This window comes from Podarcis melisellensis, assembly GCF_964234715.1.
Source record: "Podarcis melisellensis genome assembly, chromosome: 13".
Lineage (NCBI taxonomy): Eukaryota > Metazoa > Chordata > Lepidosauria > Squamata > Lacertidae > Podarcis > Podarcis melisellensis.
The window spans coordinates 44,203,535-44,224,316 of record NC_138545.1 but is presented as its reverse complement, the minus strand read 5'-3'; the positions used below and the strand labels follow the sequence as shown (position 1 = coordinate 44,224,316).

Here is a 20,782-nt window from a genome sequence, read left to right as displayed (position 1 = left end):
TAGATCATGATAACTTTCATTTCTCCAGTCTTTGCCACCCTCAGCTGTCTGAAGATCTCCTGCTCCCTTAAACAGTTCCAGCCCCCCTTTCCTCTCTTGCTAAACTTCCTCCCAGAGCACCTTACTTCTTTCAATGACCCCCTCAAAATCTACTTCTTTGTGAAGCCTTTGACACAGTAGCCTGGTTTGCATGTAATGCTGAGTTAAACTGGCTTACCTTGAACAAGAAAATTCTGGCCACCTGGCTGATCCCTTCCTCCTCTGCCTCCTTCACTATCAGGAGCTAAGTGATTTGGCTTAGCGTTATGTCTGAAATGGGGCTTGTGATTTGTCTCACTCCAGACAAGCCATGATCTGTAACCAAGCTTTGTTCATGGCTTGCCATTTGTGGTTTGTTGGGGAGAGACAAGTCCCAAGCCCGGATTTGCTTGTAATGTTAAGCTCCTGGTTTAGCTCTTCGTAGCACAGCAGCAGGGAGAGAGAGGAGCAAAGCAGCTGCCAGTTTCACATTGTGTGATCAAGGCCACTCCACTCTCCTAGTTCTTGTGCCTTACTGTACCTAAGCCTAAGTATCTTTAACTGAAGTAGCACATATTCTTTTCCTGTTTTCCTCTGCCTGCCTCCACTTCCCTCTCCTTCTCTTGTTGTCTCCATTGTGTCTAATTATAGATTATATCCCTTTGGCAAAAGGACATCGCCTCTTGTAACTCAGCAAAGCAACATGCACTCCAATTATGCTGTATAAATCAGTCATCTTCATTGCCCAAAATAGCCTCATATCTATAGAAATCTTTGACATGCTTCTTAGGACAAAGAAGTCATTTTTCTCTCCTTTGACCATAACTGTTCTCCATATATTCTCCACCTTTCTGTTGAAATCATACTTCATCAATTTAATTTTATTTTTACTGTGGAACTGTTCAAAACAACATTTTAAAAGCATCTAAGCAATTTGTTTATTGTATTTATTCGTTCAATAAAAACTCAAAGTATTTTACAAAATGCAAATGCAAGTGACACCTTTTGCTTTGTGTGGTTGTATATTATACTTAAAATTACATATACATTCTGTGCCGGTTTTCTTTTTCCTGTTCCACGCAATCTGAATACCTCTCTTGCAGTTCTCTTTTGTGGGCTGAGTAAAAGGAAAATATAGATTGAGTGATTTTTGTGTGCATTGGGCCTTAAGTATTTTGCATTGTTAGTGACTGAAGCCGTTCAGCATTCCTTAATTTCAGCTGAGAATATTTACAGTGTACAACATCATTGTTTTCTATGTAAGCCTTCTAAAGAACTAATCAGGCTAAAGGTACATTACAGTATGCTGCTATATCATTTTATTCTCACAACAGCCCTTTGAAGTTGGCCAGGTGGAGAAATAATAACTTGCTCCAGGCTTTGGTTTATGGGTGAGAAGGTATTTTTGACCTGTGGTTTCTCTGTAACATGTATTTTAGCCTTATGAACAAAGAGCTGCCTCCACCTAGTTATCAGGGTTGAAATGCATCTATTTTCAGGCATTGCATACACCTACCATTAGGTGACATGAAGGCATTTTATAGCCGGATGGAAGTATTCATAGCAATGAAGTGTTTGCCTCATCAAACTGTAAAAGGGTCAGTGAGAGAGTTGGGAATCTATTTACCGCAAGGTTTCAGGCTCCAATATACTTATAAACAAATCCCAGGAAAACTCTGTTTGAACTCTCTAGATATAGTACCTGACATGATATATATTCTCTTGGAACTACTCAATCTAGGGCCAAAGAAATAAACAAGTGGCTACTTTTAGGTCATTTTGCTTAGGGAAGTTAACATAATTAATTTAAGGAATCTTTCTCTACAGTCTTTAGAAACCTGCAGGTTTACATTTCTATCTTTTTCTAAATTAATAGATACTAACATTCTAACAGTGGGACGCGGGTGGCGCTGTGGGTAAAACCTCAGTGCCTAGGACTTGCTGATCGTAAGGTCGGCGGTTCGAATCCCCGCGGCGGGGTGAGCTCCCGTCGTTCGGTCCCAGCTCCTGACCACCTAGCAGTTTGAAAGCACCCCTAAGTGCAAGTAGATAAATAGGTACCGCTTTATAGCGGGAAGGGAAACAGCGTTTCCGTGTGTGGCATTGGTGCTGGCTCGCCAGTTGCAGCTTTGTCACGCTGGCCACGTGACCCGGAAGTGTCTTCGGACGGCGCCGGCTCCCGGCCTCTTGAACGAGATGAGTGTGCAACCCTAGAGTCGGTCACGACTGGCCCGTACGGGCAGGGGTACCTTTACCTTTAACATTCTAATAAGAATGACCAACATATCTGATGAAGAGTTTTTGTTGACTTTTCTTTGGTCCTGTGCTAAAGAGCATGAATTATTTGCTTTGATCCAATGAGCACAGCTCAGATGCTGTACACCAGGGGTGGAGACCCTCCAACTTGTAGGCCAAATTAAATCTGCCAGGCCCTGGAGGTTGGCCCACCCAACAGTTTTGGGCAAAGCATGCCCACGTTTGTGGGCCTGGCATATATGAAAGTTCAAACCGCAGGTTAAGGAAGAAGAATCTCCAGCGCACTTACAGTATGCCTCTGATTCTTCCTTTTGAAGACAAAACACTGCACTTTTGAATATGGTGCCTTTTCCCGTCACCCTTCAATATGTATTGAATGACGAGTGCTGTATATTTACTATAATGTCTTAATACCAATCTCAAAGCGTGTCTCATCAAGCATTCTATTCATTGGCAGCCACAAGCTCAGCCCATTTAGAAGATCTAGCTTATCTAGATGAACAGAGGCATGCTCCCCTACGAACATCTCTACGGATGCCTCGTCAGAGTATGGCTGGTGCTCGCACACAACAGGACCTAAGAGGTAAGCGTTATGTGTGTGCAGCTGTGACATATCCCGGGGTCTTTAGCAGCTAACACCCTAGTACAGATGCCTACTGAAGGTGTCCACATTCTGAGAAGGAGCCTAGTGTAGTCTGGGCTATCTCTGGCTGCACTACAGTAAGTTATCCTGAGCTATCCAAAACATAATTGGAGTTGCTTTAAAGCAGGGTTTCCCAAACTTGAGTCTCCATTTGTTTTTGGACTACAATTCCCATCATTCCTGACCTGCTGGCTAGGGATGATGGGAGTTGTAGTCCAAAAAAGACACACCAAAAAACAAAACAAACAAAAAACCAGCTGAAGACCCATGTTTGGGAAATCCTGCTTTAAAGTAGTAGGATTTAAATAAAAAATATTTACCACCCTTTTGTCCACTAATAGGACAGTATAAATGGTGCTATCCACATACAGTATGAGAGCTTATACGTACTGGGGGATACCCCAGCTATGGCAAAAAAGACTGTATATTAAGAAAGATTACTTTATATATTTTAAAAAGAGGCAAGGAGAGAAACCTTTTGAAATGTATGTGGGGTGGTAGGTGGTGGGTGGGCCTTTGTATCTGCAATGTCCTTCCATAGTAACAGAATCTTAAAAACAGTTAAAAGCGCCATAACTATTGAAAGACAGAGCAGAATATCCAAAATAGAGGAAGGAAAATCTGTCCATTCCTGTTTTTATAGTCGGTATTCAAAAAGTGAAGGTGGTATGAGGCCGTTGCCCCCCCCCCATCCCTTCCCATCGAATTACATTTCCTCCTGCTTTTTTTGAAATTTCCCAACTTCTCTGTATTTGAATAGAGCAGTGCTATGGTAGCCAATGATACCTACCGTATTTTTCGCCCTATAGGATGCACCGGCCCATAGGACGCACCTAGTTTTTTTTGGGGGGGGGAATGAAGAAAAAAATTTATTCCCCCCCCCCAGCCGCGGCTTCAGCGCGCCCCGCGCTCCGGGCAGCAGCCTGCTATCCGCAGCCTAGGGAGCCCTGTGGGAACTCCCGCGGGTTCCCCAGGCTTGCGGATATCTGCCCGAAGCACGGGGCGCTCTGTGCAACAGGCTGCTATCCGCAGCCTAGGGAGCCCTGCGGGAACTCCCGCGGGCTCCCCAGGCTTGCGGATAGCTTCCTGAAGCCTGGAGAGCGAGAGGGGTCGGTGCGCACCGACCCCTCTCGCTCTCCAAGCTTCAGCGAAAGCCGTCATTCGCCCCATAGGACGCACACAGATTTCCCCTTCATTTTTGGAGGGGGAAAAGTGCGTCCTTTAGGGCGAAAAATACGGTAAGTTCAAATGGATCCTTTGAAAAGCTCACCATTGTTCAGGACTAGAAGGTAGCACTCAGCGCTTCCTTAACCATAACTAATTATAGTTCCTGAATTGTACACGTGTTTTTCCCCCCTTTGCAGTACGCTTTGCACCTTACCGACCTCCTGACATCTCTCTGAAACCGCTGCTTTTTGAGGTGCCCAGCATCACCACAGAATCTGTATTCGTTGGCCGGGACTGGGTGTTCCAAGAGATAGATGTACAGTTGCAGAGTGCTGATGCCAGTGTGAACAGAGGTGTGGTGATCGTTGGAAATATAGGCTTTGGCAAGACAGCAATCATCTCCAGACTGGTTGCGCTGAGCTGCCATGGCACACGCATGAGGCAGATTGCTTCTGACAGCCCCCATGCATCCCCAAAACGTAAGTAAAGAGATGTACTAACTGGATAAATCTGTTGTGTGCTTATATAGGTTACATATTATCTAATGGAGATGTGCTCCTATATCCTGTACGCAAGCAGGTTGGGACAGTTCCTTGCATTTCTGAACTATTCATTTTCCAGTCATATACTATAAGAGCTTGGAATTGCTAGAAATTCAGCTTTTATTTCCATTGAATCTAGACTTGTCTTTCCACTTACTACAGCTCAGATAAGAGTGCTGGCAGCTATCTGCCTATATAATGAAACATTTGGGTGCCAATCTTTACAATGAGGACAGATACAAAGAGTTCTTAGTGACTTCTCCACAATTAAGACTTCTTCCTCTGGAAATCATACTGAGTTCAAGCCAGAGGATGTTTTGGAAAGCTATTTTTAGTGGCCAGGAATATATGTCAGCTTGGGTTTATTTAATGCACAAAGCTTTGAATAGGTTTGGTAGTACTTATGCATCAAGAGCCTTCAGGGTGACATAAAAAGCCTAATAGAAAAATGCTTTTATTGATGGTGGAGAGGTACTGTGGTAATTTCATTCTGGGGACTGTAGGCTATTCTAGTTTTATATGGTGCCATTTTGGCTGCATTGCCTTAATGTCCAGCTGCCCACTCCCACATTCCTTTATTTGACTCCTGTTTTCCATGACCTGCTGTTTACAAATGTTGGCTTGTGTAAGGGAAATCGAGCTGTCCTTCTAGGGTGCATAGATGTGATTTGCTTGCTTCTCACTCTTTCCAGTCTAAGTCCATCTTTCCGCCTTTCCTGCATTGCAGATGTTGATGCAAACAGAGAGCTCCCCCTCACTCAACCACCTTCTGCTCACTCTTCCATCACAAGTGGAAGCTGCCCTGGAACCCCGGAAATGCGCAGACGTCAGGAGGAGGCTATGAGGAGGCTTGCTGCCCAGGTATTACTTCCCCACCCAAACTTTTCATTCAGTTTTTCTTTCATATGGATGAAGCAAACCAAGGGAAAGGAATAGTGTACTTTAAGTCCTGCTACAGATACTTAACAACTATTTATTATGCTATAAGGTAAAGGGTCCTCTGACCATTAGGTCCAGTCATGGCCGACTCTGGGGTTGCAGCGCTCATCTCGCTTTATTGGCCAAGGGAGCCGGTGTACAGCTTCTGGGTCTTGTGGCCAGCATGACTAAGCTGCTTCTGGCGAACCAGAGCAGCGCACAGAAACGCCATTTACCTTCCCGCCGGAGCGGTACCTATTTATCTACTTGCACTTTGACGTGATTTCAAACTGCTAGGTTGGCAGAGCAGGGACTGAACAACAGGAGCTCACCCCGTCACGGGGATTCGAACGCCGACCTTCTGATCGGCAAGTCCTAGGCTCTGTGGTTTAACCCACAGCGCTACCCGCGTCCCTTTATTATGCTATGGCCATGCTAAAATTCCCAAATATTCCTTCTGCTTGCACAGAAGTTCCACTAATGTCAGAAGATCTCTTCCACCTCTTGGGGTTATTTCTTCACCAGTGTTGAGTGGGAAGTCTTTCCTGCAATGTGATACTATGAAGATACTCGCAAATACTCCCTTTCTTTGATGGTTGGCTGGTTTGTTCTGAACAATGAAGTCACTGTGTGGAAGTATTGCTAAGTTAAATGACCACTGTTTGGTTTTGTGGGAGGGAAAAGAATTAAAAATACACAACTGCGTCAAACCATTATGTAACCGGGTGTTTCCCAAACTTGAGTCTCCAGCTGTTTTTGGACTACAGTTCCCGTCATCCCTAACCATTGGTCCTGCTAGCTATGGATGATGGGAGTTGTAGTCCAAAACCAGCTGGAGACACAAGTTTGGGAAACACTGATCCAACAGATAGACCCAAGGTGGCAAACCTCCAGCCCCCAAGCAAACCTTGGTCCACCAGGTCTTCCAATTTGGCCTGCAAGGGCATTTACTATACCCACTTGCCACTTAGCTGACATCAGCTAACTGATGCCAGCTTGTGGACAGGGAGGCAGAGTTCAACTCTGCCTTGGCTGCATGAATAGGTGTTTTCAGCCAAAGCAGGGTTTGGGGGGGGACGACACTAAAGCCTGCTCAGTTTGGCTGTGCATACGTCCTCCTTACTGGGAAAAGACTCCCATAGCCAGTGCAAACATTCCTGGTTTTTACGGGTCTCAAGTGCGAGAGAGACTTCTTCCACCACGCCTGCAAACTGCACCTCTCATGCGATGGGGAGGGGAGAAAGAAAGTTTCCTTTTGCAAGCATTAGTAGAATGTGGGAGAAGTCCCTCCTGCAGCTAATGCCTGTAAAAAAAAGGGGCACCTTGCTCAAGGGTGGGGGAAGCAGTTTCCTGCAGTCCTTGTAAAGGACTCTGAAGAGTTAGGAGACCCCCGCTCCCGAGTTACAAGTACCCATAATAAAGTACAGTTGCTTTAGTAAAGGTAAAGGGCCCCATGACCATTAGGTCCAGTTGTGACCGACTCTGGGGTTGCGGTGCTCATCTCGCTTTATTGGCCAAGGGAGCCGGCGTACAGCTTCCGGGTCATGTGGCCACCATGACTAAGCCGCTTCTGGTGAACCAGAGCAGCGCACGGAAACGCTGTTTACCTTCCCGCCGGAGCAGTACCTATTTATCTACTTGCACTTTGACGTGCTTTCGAACTGCTAGGTTGGCAGGAGCAGGGACCGAGCAATGGGAGCTCACCCCGTCATGGGGATTCGAACCGCTGACCTTCTGATCAGCAAATCCTAGGCTCTGTGGTTTAACCCACAGCACCACCTGCGTCCCTTCACAGTTGCTTTAAGGGTGCTTTAAATATATGGTCTAGGTGTGAACCTAGTCACTCTGCCCCTCATGTCAAAGACATTTATGTCAAAGACAGGATCCTCCTCCTTGTTAGAGTGAGGGAAACTAGCAGGCAAATGTGGCTATTTTTTAACGTCTGTCCGCTGAGAAACTGATGTTTGATTCCCCTTTTGCAGGTTGTTGCATACCATTACTGCCAGGCTGATAATGCCTACACCTGCCTTGTGCCAGAATTTGTACACAACGTGGCAGCTTTGCTCTGCCGCTCCCCACAGTTCGCTGCCTACAGAGAGCAGCTGTTACGGGAGCCCCATCTACAGAGCATGCTCAGCTTGCGGTCCTGTGTTCAGGATCCCTTAGCTTCTTTCCGGAGAGGAGTTCTGGAGCCCTTGGAAAGCCTTCATAAAGGTAGTGAAAAGCATGAGTTTACTTTGATAGCACTACACACGACCGCGGCATCATTTTAAAAGCATAAGCTGAACCTTTCTGTCCATATCTTTCTCCCACCTCCCTATTCCCAAACTCTCAGAACGAAAGATCCCCGATGAAGATTTCATCATATTAATTGATGGGTTAAATGAAGCTGAATTTCACAAACCTGACTACGGGGATACAATAGTATCATTCCTCAGCAAAATGATAGGGAAATTTCCATCCTGGCTGAAGCTGATTGTGACAGTTAGAACAAGTCTACAGGTAGGTTGGGGACTAGTTTTTCCACTGTTCTGTTATGATAATTGCTTTTCTTTGAATGGGAGCAGACACCTTACGTGGCCTCTGCTGTGATGGGGTTATCTGTTTGGAAACAGATGATTCATGCACAGTTTGCAAGGCATATGCACTGGTTGGGAGGAAATTTGGGACGCACAAATGTTTATTAACCACTGCAACCTTACGGTATTAAGGTAGCTGTCTTGTTTAATATTACCCTGACGATTTCTAACTAAAAGAGGAGATAGGCAGCCACCTTCATTGTCTGCAGCTGCAAATAGAATTAGTTCACTTACTAAAGCTGAATTGTTGACTTCTTAGGAAATGAAAACTGTTACAGTTCAAAGGAAGATGATGTTTCCAACCAGTATTTTAAGAAGGCAAGGCCACAGTTAGGTGCACCCAGCAGGACTTCCGGTCTTTTCACATTGTGCCTCTACATGAACTGCTTTTGAAACTCCTCCAGCTTTCAAGAGTACATTGAATGCAATGGAGAAGATTGATATATTAAAAAGGAGTAAATCCCCCCCCCCTTGACATTGTGGTTAATCCTATGATTCTCTGAATTGTTCCCAAGACCAAAACAATAATGGCAGTCAGTCATTTGCAGCTGCTACATTTGGATAATGAAAGTACATCTATCCACCTGCTGGTTTACTGATGAATGGTTTGGCTTCTTTTAAAAAATGACTTTTTCAGCAGCAGCAGCAGCAGATTTTCCCCCCCTCTTCATTTTTTAAAAATTAGTTTTTAACGAAAGTGCACTTGTCACCTTTGAGGCTAGTAAATTTATAGTGGTGTGAATATTTATAGACAACATAACATGCGTAACTATGATGGAATAGGTGATAGAAGAGTTAAAGTACAAAGGAGGATAAAACACTTTCATATGGCTATCAGGGGCATAAAATATTAATAGAACACATTGCTAGAACATCTGCTTGAGTTTTTAAAAAGTGTTGGAGCACTGGACTTGCAAATGAAATGTGTAACTTAGGGGAATACAGTTTTCTCAGTGAGAACCACCTGTAATCTTCAAAACTTGAGAAACAAAAACATTTATTAGTTGATTCTAACACTGGCTTAGAATAGCACTGAACACTTGACACCTATCCTTCCAGCCAAGGTTCTCACATTGTTATGGCAGAAAAACAGGTGAAAGCAAGTGTGGAAGAGTGGAGAACATAAGCACAACCCTATTGCCTTTCACTGTGGTTCCCATACCTTGGAGTCCACCCAATGTGTTGTTCCATCTTTACTTTAAAAGTGCTGATTCCAGCCTCGTTCCAAGGAGAAAATCCATTTTTATTTATTATTACTATTTAAATTTATATCCCATCCTTCCTCCCTGAGGGGGATCCTCTTTTCTATCCATTGCTGTGCACATCAAAATCCTGTTCTTTTAAAAAGATGGAAGAGTAGCATTAAAGACATCTACACCTTTGGAGATCATGCTTCTCTTGGGCTCTTCTCCTGGGGAATCAGACTTCTGGCTTCTGAAAAGAAGACCAATGAACCATGCTGAAAATACAGAATGATAATGATGGCAGAACATAGGTGCTCCATAAAAAAGTGAACAAACAAAACATGACAGTTTCACACTAAGCTGCTAGTGTAGAAGCACCCTAGGTCAGTATATAAAGGGCAATGACAGACCAGAAACAAATCTGTAGAAACAGCTGATTCCATTGTCTCTTTGCTCTCTTGGTTGTGGTTTTGAAAGGCAGTTTGGAAACTTAGCTTTGTGTTTATTTCAAAGTCAGTTTAACTGTACCACCCAGGTTTAACAAGTGGTGTAACCTCATTTGGAGCCAGTATGACAGCACGTTTGGCCTATAACTCATAACTATGTGTGCCAATATTTATACTTCCAGTGGGAGACTGATTGTATTTCTCCCATTTTTAACTTCTCCATTATTTACTTTATTCTTTTTTTTTCTTATAGGAAATAATTAAGTTATTACCCTTCCATAGGATATTCCTGGACAGACTGGAAGAGAATGAAGCTATAGATCAGGATCTCCAAGCCTACATCCTACACCGAATACATAGCAGCTCTGAGATACAGAATAACATCTCTCTTAATGGCAAAATGGACAATACAACCTTTGGCAAACTTAGTTCTCATCTCAAAACCCTGAGTCAAGGATCCTACTTGTACCTTAAGCTCACATTTGATCTAATAGAGAAGGGCTATTTGGTGTTAAAAAGCTCTAGCTATAAGGTAGTCCCCGTCTCCCTTTCGGAGGTGTACCTGCTTCAGTGCAATATGAAGTTTCCAACACAGTCTTCCTTTGATCGGGTGATGCCACTCTTAAACGTGGCTGTGGCATCTCTGCACCCCTTGACCGATGAGCATATTTTCCAGGCCATCAATGCAGGAAGCATTGAAGGTTCCTTGGAGTGGGAGGACTTTCAGCAAAGGATGGAGAACCTCTCCATGTTCCTTATCAAGCGCAGAGATATGACCCGAATGTTTGTCCATCCATCTTTTCGAGAGTGGCTGATCTGGAGAGAAGAAGGAGAAAAAACCAAGTTCCTCTGTGACCCTAGGTAAGTAACCCATCACCACGTGGAAGGAGAAGACAGATATGAGATCACTTCATTTTTCATTAATATACCACTGTGTAGTGTTACTGAGATGCGGCTAAAAAAGATGGTCCATTTACAATAGGAAGAGAACCAACTGGGTGTGTGTGTTATTGGGTTGATGTTGTTTTCATTTTGATTATGTATTTTGTGGTTTTATATTCTGATTTTATTCTGTGAACCGCCCTGAGGCCTGCAGGTATAGAGTAGTAGTAGTAGTAGTAGTAGTAACAACAACAACAATTTATGAACAACAACAATTTATTACTTAAACCCCGCTCATCTGGCTGGGTTTCCCCAGCCACTCTGGGTGGCTTCCAACAAGAGATTAAAAATACATTAAAACATCAGTCATTAAAAACTGATATCTTCTAACATCAGATAGTTGTTTATTTCTTTGACGTCTCAACTAGGGCCAGGGCCTTTTCAGTACTGGCCCTGACTTGGTGGAACTCTCTGTCACAAGACACTAGGGCCCTGCGGGACTTGACATCTTTCCGCTGGGCCAGCAAGACAGAGCTGTTCTGCCTGGCCTTTGGTTTGGACTCAGTCTGACCCTTATGTTTCCCTCCCCTTATGGTTTTGATCTATGGGTTACTATTAAAATGAAGCTGCATTTTAAATTGCATTTTAACCTGTATTTTAAACTGGTTTCTCCCTCCCCCCCTTTATGTTCCCTAAGGAAGATAATCACGTGCCAAGATGCTTAGTGATTATTCGTTGTATTTATTTTTAGGTCAATACCTCCACATTTAACTTGATGTTAGAATTTACTTTGACTCGGCTTAATAATGATTAAGCAGAGTCAAAGAGTTCAAAGAGTTTTATGTACATTTTGCTGTTGTAATCTTTACAGAACAAAAAGGAGAACAGGCTCTGGTTTTCTCTCATGCACAACTCTTTATTGTAGCTCAAAACGTTTCAGAATATAAAACTTCTTCAGGAGCTTGAACAAAGCTAGAAGGTTCTTAAAATACCCTCTTGAAAGCTCAAGAACCATCTTGAAAAAATGGTAGAGCCAAATGTTTATTGTCTCGAGGTCAGTTGAACGTAGATCTGGAGGGCTTTACAGATGGAAGAAAACTTGTACAGGGAAGCTAACACTTTGAAAGACAGGAAGAGAATTCAAAATGACCTCCATAGAATGGGAAACTGGGCCAAAATTGGCAAAATGAAATCAACATAGACAAATGCAAAGTTATGCATTTAGCCAAAGCAACATAACTAATTGAATGCACAGGTTTAAGATGGGGGCCACCTGGCTTGACAGTAGTTGATGTGAAAGGGACCTGGAGACTGTAGTCAATCGTAAGCCAAATAGGAGTCAGCAGTGAGTTTTCAGCTGCAAAAAAACCCTGAATATGATTTTAGGTTGCATTAATAAAACCATCTTTTGCAGCCTTCTGAAAACTGCTGCTTCTGAACTGGATTCCACTTGTTATTAGTGACTTCATTCTCTACAGAGCCCACTTGCTAATGCAGCAATGTGTCTACTGAGAAAGAGCAGAAAGGCAGTGGAGTGCAAGGCTCTGGGCTAGAGAACTGCATGTCCAAGGGTCAAAACTCCTCAGCAAAGGAACAGAGCTTTGGGGGCGGGTTGGGGAATAGTCAGGCACAGGTGGTATATAAGGGCTCCATAGGGACTAAGCACTTGTCTGAACAAGTCATCTATGATCTGTCCAGGGTGCTGAAAGTCCTGTCTGTGACTGCCTTTGCTGTCCAGTGGTTCCTGACCTTGAATGGGACATCTGCATGGTTTTTGTGCCTGCATTGACCTCAGTTCAAACCAGTTTACTGGACAAGCTTCTTCCCAGCACTCCCATGGTCTCAGCCACATCTGAAGTGGACATGACTCCTCTGTAGTGAAGTATCTTTAAAGTTCTATCAATAAGATAGATTCATAAGTTTGCTTCCTCTCCCCTTGCAAGAAAAGAAAAATGCTCTGCTTCAACCTCCACCTGCTCTATGACTGCAGAACCAAAGGGAAGCATTCCCTGGCCTTTTACCGCCATCGACAACTCCAAGGGCACCTGGGGAGGCTGCACCCAGCCTCACTGGAAGAATTTTGTGACAAGAATGAGACCAATCTGGCCCCATTCACTGGCTATTGGAGCAACAGCTGCTGCAATGCTTGCTTTTCTCTTCCATTCCCTTTTCCTTTTGCATCATGTTTGTAAGCCTATATTAAAAGCCTTATGATTTACAAGGATTATTGTTATTTAACCATATAATCTCTGATAATCTTAGCAGAAATATTAAATTATGAGACTTATTTGATTTCAGGTAGCCAAAAATTATAAAGTTAAGAAGGCATACTGTAAACTGCCCTGTGATCCTCAGATGAAGGGTGGTATAGAAATTTTAATAATAATAATAATAATAGCAGCTGGTCACTGCAGCTTTAAACGCAAGTCCCAGCCTGGAAGCATGAGTAGTGGTGGTTGATTGATTGATTCTGTCTGCTATCTTAAAAATAGATTCTTGTGGCACTTGCCTTGATTTCATTGGTTGAGCTCTTCAAAGGGGTGAACTAGATGGATTTTATAGTCACTAAGTTCCCCTTCTTCAATAGGGCACATACAGAAATAATAAACCGCTACTGCTTCCAGCTCCAGGAAATAGGTATTGCCCACTGGAGTGGGTAAGAATTTTTATTTTTATTATTAATATTAGTCTCTTTATATCCTGCTGTTCTATTAAAAGTACTCACTCAGAATAGAATCCGTCATTAAGTGTAGCTTCCTACAAGAAGGGGTCACCTCACACTTTGAAAGATCTTTGCTTCTAATATCTTTCCTCTGTGTTAGTTCTCCTAGAGAGAGGAATGAGCTACAGTGCTATCTAGTAGTTCAGCAAAGGTTTGATCAAAGCTGATGAACAATTAAGGACAGCGTGATCCTGATGTGCATCAGAGTACAACTAACAAGGGTTATCAGGAGGAGGGAGAAAAGGTTTATCTCCTTCATTTCACAATCCGAGTGCTAACTGTCAAAAGAGACATTGGAGTTAGAATTCTAACTTCCACCATGTTTCTTCTTTTCTCTTTTGCCTAGGAGTGGCCATACGTTGCTCGCCTTCTGGTTTTCCCGTCAAGAGGGAAAACTCAACAGACAGCAGACTATTGAGTTGGGCCATCATATTCTCAAAGCACACATCTTTAAGGTAGCAAAAAATTGTGCAGTGATATCTTCACCTTGGATTTGAATGGTGTGGTACTGGTGTTTTCAGAGTATGTGATGAATGTTAAGCTTCTGAGATCCTCACTAGGACCTAGCCTGGTCAGCCACAAATTGTGGTGAAGGCCAAGGCCCTGTCCTCAGGTATCCTTAAAACAGGAGGAATTAGTTATGTGAGGATGCTGCCTCACAACAGCCGCCCATGATTTTCTGCTGCTACCAGACAGCTGATACAGCAGAAGGTGACCAAGGGTGAGCAAGAAGAGGAGAAAGAAAGGTTCTTCCTTCAGTTTCATGGACCTCTTCATCCTTTTCTTTCCAGTTTTGGGAGAGAGGAGGGTAAATAAGAAAAAAGGTCTCTCTCTTCCTTAGATCTTAGGGTAAGCAGCTGGCAGGAGGAAGACATTGGTGCCCCCAAAGGGAACTCAATTTGGCCTGGAACTGTTAGTTAGTAACCTCCACCCTCTCTAGATCTGTATCATTATTCCAGTCTTCTCATACCAAACATGGCCTATTGATCGGAAATGAATTCCTTTGATCATGAACCCTTTGGCATGAGTAGCTTTAAATCTCTGAACACTAAGGAATGTTTGAGAAGTAATTAATTAGTAGAGGTCTCATTAGCACTCTTGATTTCTGTATGAGAAGTCCTAAGTAGCAATATCAAGTAGAGTATGTTCTAGTCTAGTTTAGGTTTTTCCATTTTCTGAGTCAAAAGACTGCTCAGTGCTGCAACCAACTTGCTAAGAGCACCTTAGGAACAGTCACTGTTAATTGTAAGCCCCATGTCTTGACATACTGTCCCAAGGAATATGACTTACAGTGTGCAAGTTTTATTTTTGGAGGGGGCTGTAGACAAGAGCTTGGGTGACCTTCCCAAGAAAGGTTCCTAAAAGAATCCTTGGGGGGAAATGGAGTATTAGATTGCATTGCCTTTTTCAAAAAACATTAGGCTAGTTATGATAATTGATTCTTTCAGAATGTTGCTCCTTGTATCCAAGAGTTCCTACTCATGTGATTTGGTTGGAGTTGTTATTTGAAATGAGGTAGACTTCAGAGCATTTACAAAAGAGCAACTCTTTGGTGCTCTGACGTAACTTGCACTGAGTAGTAGAACTTAATCCTTGGAGTTGCGTCCTCTCCTACACTCCTACTTTCTCTTTAGAATACAATATTCTTGTAAAGTTGACATTGAATACTTGCTAGTCAATTGGGGTTAAATGAGCCATGTGTTAGTGATGTGTAAAATAAAACCAGTACCTTGAATTATCAAATTTAATGTGTGTCTTTTGCAGGGACTGAGTAAAAAAGTTGGGGTTTCCTCCTCAATTCTCCAAGGGCTTTGGATTTCCTACAGCTCGGAAGGTCTTTCCATGGCGCTGGCCTCTCTGCGGAATTTGTACACCCCTAACATAAAGGTACGAGAGGGGAATAATTTTTATTGAGACTATGGCAGGCAAGGGGAAGTATTAAGTTTTTCTTCTCTACTCCCTTCTCATGGTGGCGTGGGGTTACAGCTGTTGTTTACATCTTTTATAATGTGCATGTTAATTGATGTATTGTCACATCTAATTCCGCCTTTGGTCAACTTTAACCCTTCTTCACATCTGTACAGCCCCTTGGGCAGCCTCATAAAATGTCTCTCTCCATTCTTCCCATTCAGTAAGAATTTCGACTTCTCTTTCTGTTACTGCCTCCTCTTTTCAGCTTTCATTTTATTTCCAAATAATATTTAAAATGCAAAGAAAATGTAACATCTATTCTAAACCTATACCAACAGCTCCCTAGGCTTGGAGTTATAAGGCAACATACTTCCAGGTACCAGGTGTTTGGGACAGACAACAGGTTTTCCTTGATTATGGGCTTTTGAGATGCATCTGGTTGACACTTGCCTGGTAGATATCAAGTCAGATTGGGTTTTTTGTTTTGCTTTATAACATTTCTGTAGCACTCTTCAGTTTAAAATTCAAGTGTTGTTGGTAAAATAGCATTAAAACACATTAAAAAATTAAAGGAATACCGTATTTTTCCATCTGTAAAACACCCCCATGTATATTTTTGGGGACTTAGATTTAAGAAAATGGGGGGAGATGGCCCCGTGTATAAGGTGCCCCCTCATTTTTTACATTATTTTTTAGGAAAGAAACCTAGTATTATACATGGAAAAATACGGTAATTATTGGTAGCACCATACACTAAAAGAGGTAGCAAAACAAAATATTAGTACTTAGATTGTAATGTCATATGTTAAAGGAACTTAATATGAATCTTAATATCAAAATTCCTTTCTAGTTCCATAGATAGATGTTTTCATCCTTTTCCCTGCTACAACCATCAAAAATCTGACTCTAACCCAGTAATTTCCAAACAGTGTGCTGGGGCACACTAGTGACATCTGAGCTAATCACAAATGAGTTGTAAAAGTAAATAAAATAATTGAGGATCTGAGCGTGCTTCCTTCTCATCGCTATCCTCAGAGGGCAGGTAATTCTGCACTCTGTCTGAATCTGATTAATTTAGTCATACCTGCTGCAAAGGAACACCAGAATTCCTTAACCTCAAAAAAGAGCGCCTACTGTATCTCAGCTTGAGTCACAGCTTTGAGGACAATTCCTCCCAGTCAGAAATAGCATCAAGTTACACAGAAACACACTAGTGCATTGGAAAGCACATTCAGTGGTGATCTCTGGAGAGTGTGTGCTTAGGGAGGCAACATCAGAGCATTATTTTGAAGTTCCAGAAAGTAAGAAATTGTTCTGTCACTTGAAATAACCTTGCCCACCATAGAATGTCTATGAGTTTGGTAAGACGCTGGTGACTTGTAATGCCTGCCTTAAAAGGAAAATGGAGCATGATGATCACCAAATTTTTATTTGGATTGGAATTTAGCCAACGTACCAACTTACCTTGCTTCTGTCTCTCTCCCACACCAGAAAAAAAGATTTTGCAACATTCAAGGTGCTGGAAAGAGGACAGGGGAAGTAGAAAGAGAGAGAGAGGACAAAATGTCTACCCCCCTTGTTAGTGCCAGAGGACAGTGGAACGTGGGGAGCGGAGACAGCAGTAGCAAATTTAGAACTCTTATGGGAAAAAAACTAACATTTCCCTGTGTATTCTCTGCTTTGGCTAAGAATTGCTAGACAAATCAAGCTTGTGGCCGGGGAGGGAAGCTGCTAATCTCTAGTACACGAAACTCTTTCGCTCCGTTTTTAATTGAGAAAATTGGCTCGTTTAGAGAACGCTGATCTCATCTGTTCCCATTTCTTTCTGTTCAGGTCAGTCGGCTACTGATCTTAGGAGGCGCCAACATCAATTACAGAACTGAAGTGCTAAACAATGCCCCAATTTTATGCGTCCAGTCCCACCTTGGTTACACGGAGATGGTAGCTTTGCTGTTGGAATTTGGAGCAAATGTTGATGCCTCTTCGGAAAGTGGCCTAACATCTCTTGGATATGCTGCTGCTGCTGGGTACCTAAGCATTGTTGGTCTTTTGTGCAAGAAGCGAGCGAAGGTGAGGAAGGCGTTGGGCTGGTGGCTGTCCTGTTCTCAAACCTGAGCGAGCAAGCCACGGGTGGGCCGCCCATGTCCCGTAGACTGCAGCCCTAATTGTTTGCATGCTTGTAGCTGTGTCTTCTAGCTACTCGCTGGGGTAGTTACGCTAGCAAGAGCACGAGCAACAATTTCATTTTTGTTTCTTCATAAATGTACTCCACAATCTTCACTGGTATTGCGGTCTGCAACTAAAATCCCAGAGCAGTTCATTGGCAACTCAGGTTTGGATAAGGATGTTGCTAGGCTGTTGAAGGGATAGGGTGCTAATCTTGTTTGTCTCGACGTTTAAAGTTCTCCTGTTTTAATTTGCTATCACTCAGATACAGAAAGCAAGGCTAGAGTTCATAATCTTGTTTTGCACAAACATGGTAAATGCCAGCTGTTGGAGAATATGCCTTCTCCCTTTTTACGTGACACTTCGCACCAAGTGAGTAGGAGTAGCCAATATCCCTAGGATGGAATTCCAGAATCTAATACATCATAAAGCATATCCTGGCAAAACCGGGAACTTGAATGTAACATGGATTAGGGATATGATTTAACTATTTGTTCAGGAACATGTCTTTTTAATTGTCATACCTGTCTTCATAATTAAGATGGCTAGAAACTTGTTTTCATTTTAGGTTAAAATTAACTCTTTCAGGCTCCTGAATGTTGTAAAAGTTCCTGAAGGTGGTCCTCAGGCAAAGACTCTTATTTTTACCTGGGCTTTTGGCCCTTAAAATTGAGGGGGGGCATTTTGGCCTTTTTTAATGGGGCAGGATTTTTTCATCCCACCTTCTAATTGTATAGCTCTGTTTTTAGGAGGTTTTGTTGTTATTAATGTGAGTTGTTTTTGCACACTCTGTAAGAATATAACTATATTATAATACATAAATATAAACCAGAACAACAACAGTAGTCTTTGGCAGATTCTCCACTTCTAGTATGGTTGTCTAACCTCAGAAAACATCCAGGAACCAACACCTCTCCAGGAGCCTGCAATTTTACGCTGTCTCACTAACCAGCTCAATGCTTTAGGTGACATTTGTGCTCTATACGATCACTATGTCATTCTGTCTTGTTGCCGAATGACAGTGTTTGCTTCTAGAGAGCTACTGTGGTTTTCAGTGAACGTTTGCTATTTCCCAAAAGTAACAGCAAAAAGTTCACTGAAAACCATAGGTAGCTCTCTAGAAGCAAACACTGTCATTCGGTAACAAGACAGAACGGCACCTAATTCCCGAATTGGATGTAAACAATAGATTTCTTCAGACCAACTTTGCTTATTGGACTGGGACTTGGTAGATTTTACCAAATGGGGGAATGTAGCAAAGAGGTTTGCAGATCACAGCCGGTGCACATAGCAATTGTGTTTGGCACGATTTGTCCTGAGTTTATATTCTAAACTCCATTTTAAATGTCATTGCTCCTTGCAGATGAAATCTGTGAGAGTGGTTTGTGCTACATGTGAATAATGTGGATACAGAATACAGTTGTCATTACAAAACAGGCACCAGGTTCTGGCTAGCTCTGTATATATGGCCAGAGAAACAAGGAGAATATTTCCCATATGAATGTGGCAGTGTTAGGAAAGTAGGAACTGAAGCATACAGCAGTTGAGTTAAATTTTAATCAGCCATTTTTTCCTTTTCTTGAAAAGGTGGATCACTTGGACAAGAACGGTCAGTGTGCACTGGTTCATGCAGCTCTCAGAGGCCACCTGGAAGTTGTCAAGTTTTTAATCCAGTGTGACTGGACAATTGCTGGGCAACAGCAGGGAGTGTTTAAAAAGAGTCAAGCCATCCAGCAGGCACTGATTGCTGCTGCCAGCATGGGATACACCGAGGTAAGTTGCCGCTCAGCCTTGTTGAATCCTCACTGGCCAAGCGGCCTTTGTGTTAAGGCAAAATACTGAGTAACTGTTTTTAAAGCTTGAAGTGTGAGGGAGGGTTATGCGGTTGCTATGGGAGCCTAGGGACGCCTTTGTATGCAGCAAACCTTTCTGACCATCAAGTGGCTTGAGGGAAGTCACCACACCTATAGCTCTGCAGCCAAAAGCTGTGGACAATCTACTGACTTCTTGTTGTTTAAAATAATTTGCTTGCCTCTCCTGTACTAGAAATGACATACAAGGTGGCTAATAACAAATCATTAAGCAGCATAAAAACAACTGCAAGAAAAGCAAGAAATGATAGAAAATCAAAATTACGGTTTACCAATAGATTGCAGATAAAACATTTCAGGCAAATTATACAAATTGAAGCAATTCCAGCAGCCTGTACCATATAGAAATAATGACCGGGAGAAATTAATGTGAAATAGAACAAGGAAATGAACAAAATACGAAAAGCCTGAATAAGTAGGATAGAATTCTCCTAGTATCTAAAAGAAAATTAACGTGGCTCTTCTGTGGGCTCAAGTTCCATAGACAGGGTGCAACCACAGAAAAAGTATTCTCTTGGGTATATAAGAGCATAAGAATAGTAGGCCAATGGCCCATCTAATCAAGCATCCTAGGCTCACAGTGGCCAACCAGATAGAACATGAGCATAAGAGCACTCTCCCTTACCATTGCTGCCTCCAACTGTGGAGGCAGACCATAGCCATCATGGTGCATAACCACACATCTAACCTCTGAGGCACCTGGGGAAATGTTATCAGGCAGGCCTAAGTGGGAGCAGGCAGTCCTTAAGGACTGTGTTGTCTCATTAGCTGGGGTAGAGGGTGGGGAACGTCTTTCAGCCCAAAGGCCACTTTCCCTCACAGACAACCTTCTAGGGCTTCAAAGGTCAAAGGAAAACATAGCTGTCCTGTACAGAACTAGCTCAGGTGTCCTAAGAAGTTTCAAAGACAGCCGGAAACTTTATACACTCTTAATATAATATCCAATAATTAGTCTGGATGTTCACACATGGATAACTGATGGCACAGCCAGTATACCGTATTTACTTGAGTCGATAACGTGCCATCGAATCGAATGCACACCTCAATTTTCAGAATCTTTAAACCAAAAAAAGTATTTGCTGGTGAATGTAAATGTGCCGTCGAATATAATGCGCACCTTAATTTTTGCACCGCAATTTGGCCAAAAAAGGGGAGCGTTTGGTTCGAATAAATACAGTACTAACAATCGTTGAATGTAGGCTAGAGTTTTGAATGTATAGTGGACCCGTTTAGTACGTCAGGTTCCTCGTGAATCTTCCCTTGCAGGGTTTTTTAAGGTTATTAAGTGTATTTTTAAAAAAAACCCAAAAAAACCCCATTGTGACTTGTTTGTTTAGTTGGATACTGTTTAAGATTTATGTCCTGATACTGTGTGCTACCTTCTAAAGGTGTTTCCAAATAAATAAATAGATTATGGTGGGGGTGGGGGTGACGGTGTGTGTTTTTGTTGTAAAGGCAAATAATTATTTTAATGGGG

At 42.6% G+C, this 20,782-nt stretch overlaps 1 protein-coding gene across 1 annotated transcript in view; it reads left to right on the top strand.

Annotated features, from left to right (window-relative positions):
• Positions 1-20,782, top strand: part of TANC2 (tetratricopeptide repeat, ankyrin repeat and coiled-coil containing 2) — a 197,735-nt gene that overhangs the window by 156,225 nt on the left and 20,728 nt on the right. The window contains exons 10-19 of the mRNA XM_081883745.1: positions 2,732-2,857; positions 4,282-4,563; positions 5,354-5,487; positions 7,527-7,758; positions 7,880-8,046; positions 10,007-10,614; positions 13,704-13,812; positions 15,122-15,244; positions 17,102-17,338; positions 19,022-19,207. Of these exons, the coding sequence (XP_081739871.1) occupies positions 2,732-2,857; positions 4,282-4,563; positions 5,354-5,487; positions 7,527-7,758; positions 7,880-8,046; positions 10,007-10,614; positions 13,704-13,812; positions 15,122-15,244; positions 17,102-17,338; positions 19,022-19,207 (2,204 nt within the window). The remainder of the gene's footprint in view (positions 1-2,731; positions 2,858-4,281; positions 4,564-5,353; positions 5,488-7,526; positions 7,759-7,879; positions 8,047-10,006; positions 10,615-13,703; positions 13,813-15,121; positions 15,245-17,101; positions 17,339-19,021; positions 19,208-20,782) is intronic.